The sequence below is a fragment of the Capra hircus genome, chromosome 15 (genome assembly GCF_001704415.2).
Source record: "Capra hircus breed San Clemente chromosome 15, ASM170441v1, whole genome shotgun sequence".
Lineage (NCBI taxonomy): Eukaryota > Metazoa > Chordata > Mammalia > Artiodactyla > Bovidae > Capra > Capra hircus.
In genome coordinates this window covers 48,822,176-48,833,299 of record NC_030822.1, presented here as the reverse complement: position 1 = coordinate 48,833,299, position 11,124 = coordinate 48,822,176, and the positions used below count along the sequence as shown (strand labels likewise).

Here is an 11,124-nt window from a genome sequence, read left to right as displayed (position 1 = left end):
ATACTTTCTTCAATTTAACTCTGAATTTGGCAATAAGGAGTTCATGATCTGAGCCACAGTCAGCTCCTGGTCTTGTTTTTGCTGACTGTATAGAGCTTCTCCATCTTTGACTGCAAAGAATATAATCAATCTGATTTCAGTGTTGACCATCTCGTGATGTCCATGTGTAGAGTCTTTTCTTGTGTTGTTGGAAGAGGGTGTTTGCTATGACCAGTGCATTTTCTTGGCAAAACTCTATTAGTCTTTGCCCTGCTTCATTCTGCATTCCAAGGCCAAATTTGCCTGTTACTCCAGGTGTTTCTTGACTTCCTACTTTTGCATTCCAGTCCCCTATAATGAAAAGGACATCTTTTTGGGGTGTTTGTTAGTTCTAAAAGGTCTTGTAGGTCTTCATAGAAGCATTCAACTTCAGCTTCTTCAGCATTACTGGTTGGGGCATAGGCTTAGATTACCATGATATTGAATGGTTTGCCTTGGAAACGAACAGAGATCATTCTGTTGTTTTTGAGATTGCATCCAAGTACTGCATTTCAGACTCTTTTGTTGACCATGATGGCTACTCCATTTCTCCTAAGGGATTCCTGCCCACAGTAGTAGATATAATGGTCATCTGAGTTACCCATTCCAGTCCATTTTAGTTTGCTGATTCCTAGAATATCGACCTTCACTCTTGCCATCTCCTGTTTGACCACTTCCAATTTGCCTTGATTCATGGACCTAACATTCCAGGTCCCATCACTTCATGGGAAATAGATGGGGAAACAGTGGAAACAGTGGCTGACTTTATTTTTTTGGAGCTCCAAAATCACTGCAGATGGTGACTGCAGCCATGAAATTAAAAGACACTTACTCCTTGGAAGAAAAGTTATGACCAACCTAGATAGCATATTCAAAAGCAGAGACATTACTTTGTCAACAAAGGTCCGTCTAGTCAAGGCTATGGTTTTTCCGGTAGTCATGTATGGATGTGGGAGTTGGACTGTGAAGAAAGCTGAGTGCCAAAGAATTGATGCTTTTGAACTGTGGTGTTGGAGAAGACTTGAGAGTCCCTTGGACTGCAAGGAGATCCAACCAGTCCATCCTAAAGGGGATCAGTCCTGGATGTTAATTGGAAGGACTGATGCTAAAGCTGAAACTCCAATACTTTGGCCACCTCATGTGAAGAGTTGACTCACTGGAAAAGACCCTGATGCTGGGAGGGATTGGGGGCAGGAGGAGAAGGGGACAACAGAGGATGAGATGGCTGGATGGCATCACCAACTCAATGGACGTGAGTTTGAGTGAACTCTGGGAGTTGGTGATGGACAGGGAGGCCTGGCGTGCTGTGATTCATGGGGTCACAAAGAGTCCGACACTACTGAGCGACTGAACTGAACTGAATGCAAGAGATGCAAGTTTGACCCTTGGGTCAGGAAGATCCCCTGGAGGAGGAAATGGCAACCCACTCCAGTATTCTTGCCTGGCAAATCCCATGGACAGAGGAGCCTGGCAGGCTACAGCTACACAACTTAGCAACTAAATCACCACCAATATCAACTGTATAATATGCTGAACAGGACTATCCTTGTGGTCCAGTGGTTAAGAATGCTCCTACCAGTGCAGGGGACACAGGTTCAATCCCTGGTCTGGGAAGATCCCACATGCTGTGGGGCTCTAAACCCCTGCATTACAACTACTGAGCCCATGCTCTAGAGCCTATGCTCACGAACAAGAGAAGCCACCACATCAAAACCAAGAGCAGCGCCCACTGACTGCAACTAGAGAAAGCTTGCACACAACAACAAAGACCCAGCACAACAAAAATGAAACTAAAAATTGAAAAGGCTGGACAGAATAACATCAATGCTTTCAGCAACCTTGCTTTCATTTCTTCAAGCAACATTGAGGTCCTGTTGTATACTCACTCCCTGCTGTCAGAAACATTTTGTTTTTAATCGAACTCTAATATAAAGCAGAATAAAAAGCAGCAAAATTGAGTGCTCGAGATATTTTCCAACACTCTGTGCTTGCTATCATTAATGACACCACTAGTATTGAAGAATTTTTGCATCTTTGAAGATAGTTAATCAAATTTCTTTGTGGGTTTAACACTATTTTAATATGAATACAATCCTCAATTCTTCTTTACTCTTCTTTGAACATTTTTAATAGTGAAACATTCTACACACACATAAATGTACAGCTTAATAAATTGCTATAAAATGAATATCTATGTAGCTAGCATTAAGTAAGGAAATATAATCTCAAATTGGCAAAATGGTTGTCTGAGGAGACCTTATAAATAGCTGAGAAAAGAAGAGAAGCAAAAGGTAAAGGAGAAAAGGAAAGACATACCCATCTGAATGCAGAGTTCCAAAGAACAGCAAGGAGAGGTAAGAAAACCTTTTTATGTGAACAATGCAAAGAAATAGAGAAACTATACTTAATATTTTGTAATAACCTATAATGGAAAATAATCTAAAAGAGAATACAAATATCTAGATATATGGAGATGTATAAATGTATATAAATATATATATGATATATATATATAACTGAATCACTTTGCTGTATGCTTGAAAGTAACATAATATTGTAAATCAACTAAACTTCAAAAGAATTCATTAAAAAAGTGCCACTGTGGAGGGGTTCTCTAGTGTCCAGTAGTTAAGAATCCATCTTGCAATGCAAGGGACACAGGTTCGATCCCTGGGCTGGGAAGATCCCACGTGCTGCAGAACTAGGCCCGTGTGCCATAACTACTGAGCTGGTGGCATTCTAGAGCCCGAAAGCCGAGACTTCTGAAGCCTGTGTGCCTAGAGCCTGTGCTCCACCAAGAGAAGCCTGCACGCCGCCAACAGAGCAGCCCCCACTCACAGCAACTAGAGAACTCCCGCGTGCAGCAACAAAGACTCACCACAGCCAAAAAAACAAATAAACAAATCTTTTTCAAATGCGACTGTTAAAAACAAAAATATTTCCAAATCAGTCAGAGGCCTCTTTGTCAGCTCCAACTAGATTTATTTCAATAAAATACAAGAAAGTGGGAGGAAGGAAATTACTTTAAGTTTTTGTAATGCAATTTGACCAGCAAATAATAAATCATTGTTGAACTAAAAGTCAAAAGTGACAGAAAATAGATATTTTAAAAAATAATAATAGCATCAACCGCAAGCATATGAAACAAAATTAGGATGTAGCTTTTATCTTGTCAACAATACATTCCTAAGTCATAATCAAATCAAACAAATCAAGCAGTGTTGTAGGGTTCAATTATTTTACCATAATAAAGGTTATATTTCCCTCATCAAAAAATCTAACTCTAATAAAAAGCAGAATAAAAATAGCAAAATTGAGTACTAATGATGTTTTCCTATTCTCTGTGTTTCCTATCATTAATGAGGCAACTGGTATTGAAGAAATGAAGAATTCTTGTATCTTTGAAGACAGTTGTCCATATCTATTTGTGGTTTTAATGCTGTTATATGAATATAATTCCCAACCCTTCCTTTATTTACTCTTTGAAGATTTTTTAAATAGTGAAATATTCTACACATACATAAGTGTTTAGTTTAATGAACTGTTCTGAAATGAATACCTACACAACCAGCATTAAAAGTCAGAAAATACAATCTCAAAGGCACTCTATCCCCAAGTCCCCACCCTGCCCTGCCCACCAGAACTGACCACAATCCTAAGTTTATGAGATTCACTTTTTTTATATAATTTTCTCCACTAAGTATCCCTGGAGAAGGAAATGGCAATCCACTCCAGTACTCTTGCCTGGAAAATTCCATGAACAGAGGAGCCTGGTGGGCTACAGTCCATGGAGTCACAAGGAGTTGGACAATTTCTTTTTCTTTTTCTTCACCTTCTTTTTCTTTTCCACTAAGTATGCATCCATAACCATAATGCAGTCCAATTTTGCCTTTTAAAACTATTTATGTGCAAAATCGTACAATGTATTGGGGTGTTTTTAACTCAATATTGTATTTTAATACGCCTCTGTTTTATTGCATGCAGATGTAGTTCATTACCTTTTGCTATTGTATAGTATGTCGGTATATGAACTCAGTTCAGTCGCTCAGTCGTGTCCAACTCTTTGTGACCCCATGGACTGCAGCACCCCAAGCCTCCCTGTCCATCACCAACTCCCGGAGTTTACTCAAATTCATGTCCATTGAGTTGGTGATGCCACCCAACCATCTCATCCTCTGTTGTTCCCTTCTCCTCCCACCTTCAATCTTTCCCAGCATCAGGGTCTTTTCAAATGAGTTAGTTCTTCACATCAAGTGGCCAAAGTATTGGAGTTTCAGCTTCAACATCAGTCCTTCCAATGAATATTCAAGACTGATTTCCTTTAGAATGGACTGCTTGGATCTTCTTGTTGTCCAAGGGACTCTCAAGAATCTTCACCAATACCACAGTTCAAAAGCATCAATTCTTTGGTGCTCAGCTTTCTATATAGTTCAACTCTCACATCCATACATGACTCCTGGAAGAACCACAGCTTTGACTAGACAGACCTTTGCTGGCAAAATAATGTCTCTGCTTTTTAATATGCTGTCTAGGTTGGTCATAACTTTTCTTCCAAGGAGCAAGTATCTTTTAATTTCATGGCTCCAGTCACCATCTGCAGTGATTTGGGAAGTATTACAATTAAATTAACTATTTTACTGTTGATGAATATTTCAGTTATTTCCAGTTTGGGTGCACATAAGCATACGCAGGTGGGAGGTAAACACCTAAAAAGTGAAATTGCTGAATCACAGGGTGTACACATCCGAGCTAATGTGAAGCCATTTTCCAAAGTATCTGCACGAACTCACACTCCCATCTGCAGTATATGAGGGATCTTTGCCCTACCATCCTCCCCAACCCTGGGCGCTGTCAAGTATTCTAATGTTTGCCCACATGGTGAGTGTGGCTGGTATGCACAGTGGCTTTACTTCATCCTCTTCTGATTATTAACCTTTTCCATCCACAACACATAGTTATTGGCCACTGGATTTCTTCTGTGAAATTTCTGTTCATCTGTCCATTCTTAATTGGATTCTTTGCTTTCTTAATTTGTAGGAGTTCTTTACATAATCCCTTCCCACTCCGTGGCCTGTCTTTCCTTGCTTTTCAACTTTGGAAAAGCCAGTATGGGCTGCGAGCGGCTTCATTGGGAGCTCCCGGGATCCTGGGAGCTGTGCCCTGGACGCGGTCATCACAACCCGTCCCACCCTCTCCACCTGGACTGGCTAGACCCGGCACTGTGTACCGGGGGATGCCGGGATGGACAGCACAGGCCCCGCCCTCTCGCTGAGGCCCCGCCCACAGCCGGGCGGCCCGAGTCGCGCGGGGCTGGCTCTGTTGGCCCCGTCTCCAGGGCAGCACTGGGAGACGCAGGGCGGGACCGGGAGGCGCCAGCACTGAGGATGCGGGGCCTCCAGGGTCGCGGCAGCCAAGAACGCCCGGCAAGGTGACAGGCGGTTGCCTCCCAAACAGGGTGTGCGGTGCGCCCGAGCAGGGGTTGGGGGTGGGTGGTGGGATCGTGGATAGGGACAGGAAAAAACCTCTCGAGGAAAGTGATCCAGGTGGGGAGAAAAAGGAGCCCACAAGTGGGAGCCCTTGGGACCCAGATGGGAAGAACAGACGGTGGCCGAGGCAGGGACAGAGCCCAGGGGCCGGTGGTCGGGATCTGGAAAGACTGGCGCCCAGACTCCCAGAACAGCCCTAGTCTGCGTTGATCAGGCCGGTCCGGGGCATCAGACCCACCGGATCACCCATCACTTCCTGGGCCTTAAAGCGCTGCTGGCTGCCGAGTCTTGTCCATCAGAGAATAGGTGGAGGGAGGAAATAAATGCCACATCCCTTTGGGCAGCTTAGAACTTGTTCCAAAACAGGGTAACTTTTCCTCTGCACTCGTCTTGGTGGATGAACCCTTGAAGCAGGGCTACATTTCACCTACAGAAGGAAGTGTGTTCCTCCCAGTACTAATGTAATGGGCTGGGCCCAAGGATCTTGATGGCACCCCTTGGGAACGAGGGGTTTCTTGGTGCCACTGGTTTATCCCTGTCTGTCTTGTTTACTTAGGAGATGTGTCAGCCGGTCTTTGTCTGAAATTTCAGTGAAAAACTTTGTCCAGTAGGGAGCCACATTCACTGCATTTAGAAGTCCCACTTTCTAATTTATTTCAGCCATCAGCTTTTCCTTTTTTAATCCCATGCTTTTATAAAATCACACCTCCACAGATGACCCAACTTGGATGGTATCTGGCTTTGCTCTCTTCATCAGCTCCCAAACATCAACAACGAAAATCGTATCTTTTCCTATGAACATTTTTAACTGATTAACTCCAAGAAACCCTAGTCTATTTAAGAAAGGAAGAGAAATTGAAGGGACTGAATTATTTCATGAAGGGGCAGTTCCAAACTGAAATACAATAATTATTTCAAGCTTTTTTAAGATCCCAAGTACAGTGACTTGAACTCTTAAAGATGTATTATTACAAACTGCTTTGGTTAAAATGTGTTAGTATTTGAGGGATTTGCTGCTTTCTAAAAATATCCTAAAAGCAAAGGTTGATCCATTTCTCAAAATTAAAATAATATGGTAAAATGAAATATATATTTTTAAAATAAGGCAATTAGTACAAACAGTTTGACAAATAATATGTTAGTCTACCAAGAGGGGGGAACTTTAAGTTAAAAAGAAAACCATAGATATTTAAATATCATATGTATTTCAATATGAATGTTACCTTTGGTCTCTTTTGTTTGTTAAGGTGCTTTCCTCCAAGGAGTTGAGGATGTTCCATAGAAACGTTAGCAACAAGGTCAACTAGGACTAAAAAGAAGGTCATGTTATTTAATTAAAGAAAGGATTTGCCAAAAGAATAGGAGTAAACCATTAAAAGAAATTTTACAGTAATCTCTGATCAGAAAGGTTGTTTCTGTTATCTGACCTACAGGGGAAAAAAATGGCATAAAGGCAGTGAGACAGAAGACAGAGCAAACAGAAATGCCAGCTAGAGATGAAAGGAAGCACAATCCAAAAACATCATTTCCTTTCAATCGTATCTGAACTCAAAGCACCCTTTCCGTAAACCATCTCATGGGTCTTTATGACAGCCCTTTGAGACAGGGAGGGCTCACTTGGAATCATACTCTTAAGCGAGTTAGAAGGGACCCCAGCTGTATTCAGGCCAATCTTCCACCCAGCCAACATTCCCCAGGACGGCATCCCTTTCAGGTCCACGTGGGTACCCAGCCTCTGCTATGAATCACTGAATGGCAGAATTCACAAGGCCATCAAATCTTCTGTTGAACAGTTTTGATCATTATCATGGGGTTTTTATTAACACTGAGCTGAAGTTGATCTCCATGTTACATCCACTTAAATTACGTATTCCTACCTGGTAGCAACCTGGATATCAAAAAGTCTTTCAAATGAAAAGTCAGCCAGTATAGGTCTAGGAACAAACTAGCTTCCATCATCTTTTCAGTTCCAACTGTGGAAACCATACTGTCTCCCCCTCCTTTATTTTCCAAAAGGCAGACCGTGAGCCTGTTTTACTCTGTCCATAAATACTACTGAACACAGCATATATATATCAGTGCCCTGGGTATCGGAAATAAGGCATAGAAGTACTATCCATAATAACCCATTTGGTTTTGTCCAGTCTTATCTGTAACAGGCTCTTGGAAGCTAGAAAAAGGATTCTAGTCATTTGATTTCCTCAATAAAGCTGCATTTGATTATTCAGACTGTTTATGAGCTCTGCAGCAGAAGTGTTCCTGTAAATGGAAAAACACAATAGTTTTTCCAATAGACCTTTCTCATACTTACAAAAGGGTGCATACAAAAGCCTGCAGATAATATAATGAGGTTCTCTTACTTATTTAAGTTTTTGATTAATATTAGAATTAGAGATTTTAATTGTCACAGAATAACATAAATATAACTTTTTTAGGCAAATGCTTTTGTGAACCACAACTTTAAATATCCCGCCAGCTGCTGCCATCCACAAGAGAGAATCCCTGTGCATTTTTGTATTTTTCTCAAGATGAGTCATAGTAAATTCATTCCCAAGCTGTCTATTCAATCTCCTATACATCACACCAACTTAAAGGTCCAGTCCACAGAGCCATCTTTTAAGAAAGAAGACTTACATTTGATTTCAAAAGACTCTTTGGAATCTGACTCAGAAAGTCCCACTCAAAAGATCAAGTCCCGATCTGACCTTGAAGACCAAATTCAGGACAATGACATGGAGCCTGACAGCCTAGAGGAGGAGAGCTTGAGTGAGATGGAAGAGGAAGCAAGCAGAAAAGCAGCTCAGAGGGCCTGCAAGGAAAACCTCCACACCCAAGACGCTGGTGCAATTAACGGGTAAGGAATTGGCTTGTGTAAGAAACAGTAGGTTCTGAGATGCACTGTTACATAATTATTGGTACTGTCCCAAGTGAAAGTAAGGACGGGCTCTTGTTTGGGGATTTCTTTTTCTATAGTGGATATAATTGATTTACAATGTTGTATTACTTTCAGGTATGCAAAGTGATTCAGTTATAGGTATACATATATCTAATTCTTTTTTCATTCTTTTCCCGTTCTTTTCTTTTTTCAGTATTACCAAATATTGAGTAGAACTCCCTGTACTACACAGTAGGTCCCTGTTGATTATCTGTTTTATTTATAGTAGTGTGTACACGTTAATTGCAAACTCTTCGTTTATCCCTCCCCCTCAACAACCTTTCCCTTTGGCAACCAGAAGTTCGTTTTCTAAGTCTATGAGTCTGTTTCTGAACAGGCTCTTGTAACGAGCTCCTTTGTAATGTGTGTGAGACAGATCTCCAAGCAGTTAAGGACAGCTTGGAGCCAAGATTTTTGATGAGAATAGTTATTAATGATAAGGACATTTGTATTTCTTATGCTCCTTACTTCCTGTCCATATTCCAAGTGTCCATATGCCAAGGTGCTATGACCTCACCTTAGAGAAATCCCAGAGAGCCTCATCTAGAAAAATGCCATGACTTTGGACTCAGGTGTTCTTGAGTTGGTCGAGGCAATGGTGTTTAGTGTATAATTTGAAATAAGTCCCTTTCAGTCTTTTGCAGCTCATTTTTTCTCTCCTGTGAAATGAGCCAGCCTGCTTCTCTCACAAGACTGCCATCACGTCAGTGAAGTACATTGTTGGGGGGAACTTGAGACCTCTACCTGAGCCAGGAGAGGTCAACCTTCCTGGGCTGATATAATCACAGAGATTTGATTTCTATAACCATTAGTATTTAGGGTGTATTCATTTTAAGCTAGAAGCTACCAAAACATCTAAGAAGATATAAATGAGTGCAATATTATTCAGTTTTAATGAAAATATAAATGACACACTAGAGTATTGAAGTTCAAAGCCACTGATTAGAAAGGGATCTTGGGATGGTGGTAAGTTACAAAGCATCTGAAGCAGACCAAGTGGTTTCAAATTCTGCCACTGACTAGTTGTGTGACCTTGGCTAAGCCCATTTAAACTCTCTGTGCCTCAGCTCATCAGTAAAAATGGGATAATAATAGTAGTTATCTCACAGTTTACTGTGAGGCTAAAATCAGTGTGTGTGTGCATGTGTGTGTATGTTTCATATATATATATATGTATGTATGTGTGTGTGTATATATATATATATAAAGTGCTTCAAACAGTGACTCTTAATAAGTTATGTATGTGTTAGATTAAAAAAGAAAACACTCTTCTACCATGGGGTTTTTTTTTTTTTTTTTTTTTTTTTCATAAAACCAAAGCTGAAGGGTTGAGGAGGAGCAATGATATAAAGTCAGAAGTAGGGCTTAATTTTGTTAGCCAAGTAATAAAGGTACATGGGAATTGTAGAAAATAATGCCTTACCTTATTCTCTTAAATTTAAGGAAACAATTTTTACAAATGTGCAGTATAAACTGCTTTTATTTTTTTGAATTGGAATATAGCTGTGTTACCATGTTGTATTAGTTTCTGCTGTACAACAAAGTGAATCAGCTATGTATACATATATCCCCTCCCTCCTGAGCCTTCTTTGTGTTAGATGATTTTTAACTTAGGGCTAAAATAAATTGAGGAAAGTTTATTGGAAGGCTTAGAACCTGGGCAGGCAGGGTTTTGGAAACTAGGCAAGATTTGGGGAAAAAAGAACAGAATTAACACGAGTGTGTGTGGCCCATTGAGCCCCATTTGATGACAGAGGATGTTTTTTGAAGGTAGGGAAATTAGAGGAGGAGCCTGCTTTCAAGGGCCTTTGTGGACACCACATCCCATGCCACGGATGTGACATTGAACACAGAACCCAGATGATGTTTCCCAAGAGTACACTCCTGGCGCAGTCTTTCATGGGAGCCAGAATGAGAGCCTAGCCCTACTTCTTTTCCCCCTTTCTTCCTTCTTTCACTGAAGATACCAAGTTGAATCGAGCTTGTCTGCTTCTTAGGGGCCGTCAGAGTAGAGTAAGTCCCCTACATACAAACCTTCTAGTCATGAACTTTCAAAGATATGAACATATTATAAACCCTAACAGTACAATGCTATAAAGGCAATTTTGTTAGTTGGGTACCAAGGGTAGCTTTGTTAGACTTACAAATAAATCGGACTTAACTAACTGATCTTACCTTATCTTAACTGACTTAACCATCTTGGAATGGAACTCATTCGTATATAGGAGACTTACTGACAAGTGATAAATGCTATAATGAGGTGCAGCCAGAGTTAGGGGGTGAAAGAGGCTTAGGAAGGCTTTAACCAGCTCGCCACCCCTGACTGAATTGGGTTGGGTATACCCAGAGGAGAAAATTCAGGTTCTTGGGGAGGACAATAAGATGAAGCAATATTCAAGGAAGATTATTCTGCAAGCTGGTGCATTATGAATTAGACGGTAAAAACACAGCAGAGACCACCAGATGGTAGTAATTATAATGACAACAGTAATAGTAACGTCATCTCTTTTGAAAGGCCATTGTAACTTCACTCAATTCTTCACTGCAATCCCACAAGAAAGTGCTGCTATTCCCATTTTACAGGTCAGGAAAATGAAGCTGACAGAGATGAAGTCACCTAACATCAGAGTGCTTTGTTACTGATGTTGAGGGTTTCTTTTTTTAAAAAAAAAAAAAAATTCATTT

At 40.8% G+C, this 11,124-nt stretch overlaps 1 protein-coding gene across 1 annotated transcript in view; it reads left to right on the top strand.

Moving 5' to 3' along the window:
• Nucleotides 5,366-11,124, top strand: part of C15H11orf63 (chromosome 15 C11orf63 homolog) — an 80,728-nt gene continuing 74,969 nt past the window's right edge. The window contains exons 1-2 of the mRNA XM_005689564.3: nt 5,366-5,473; nt 7,940-8,358. Coding sequence (XP_005689621.2) covers nt 8,033-8,358 — 326 coding nt within the window. The 5' untranslated portion in view covers nt 5,366-5,473; nt 7,940-8,032. The remainder of the gene's footprint in view (nt 5,474-7,939; nt 8,359-11,124) is intronic.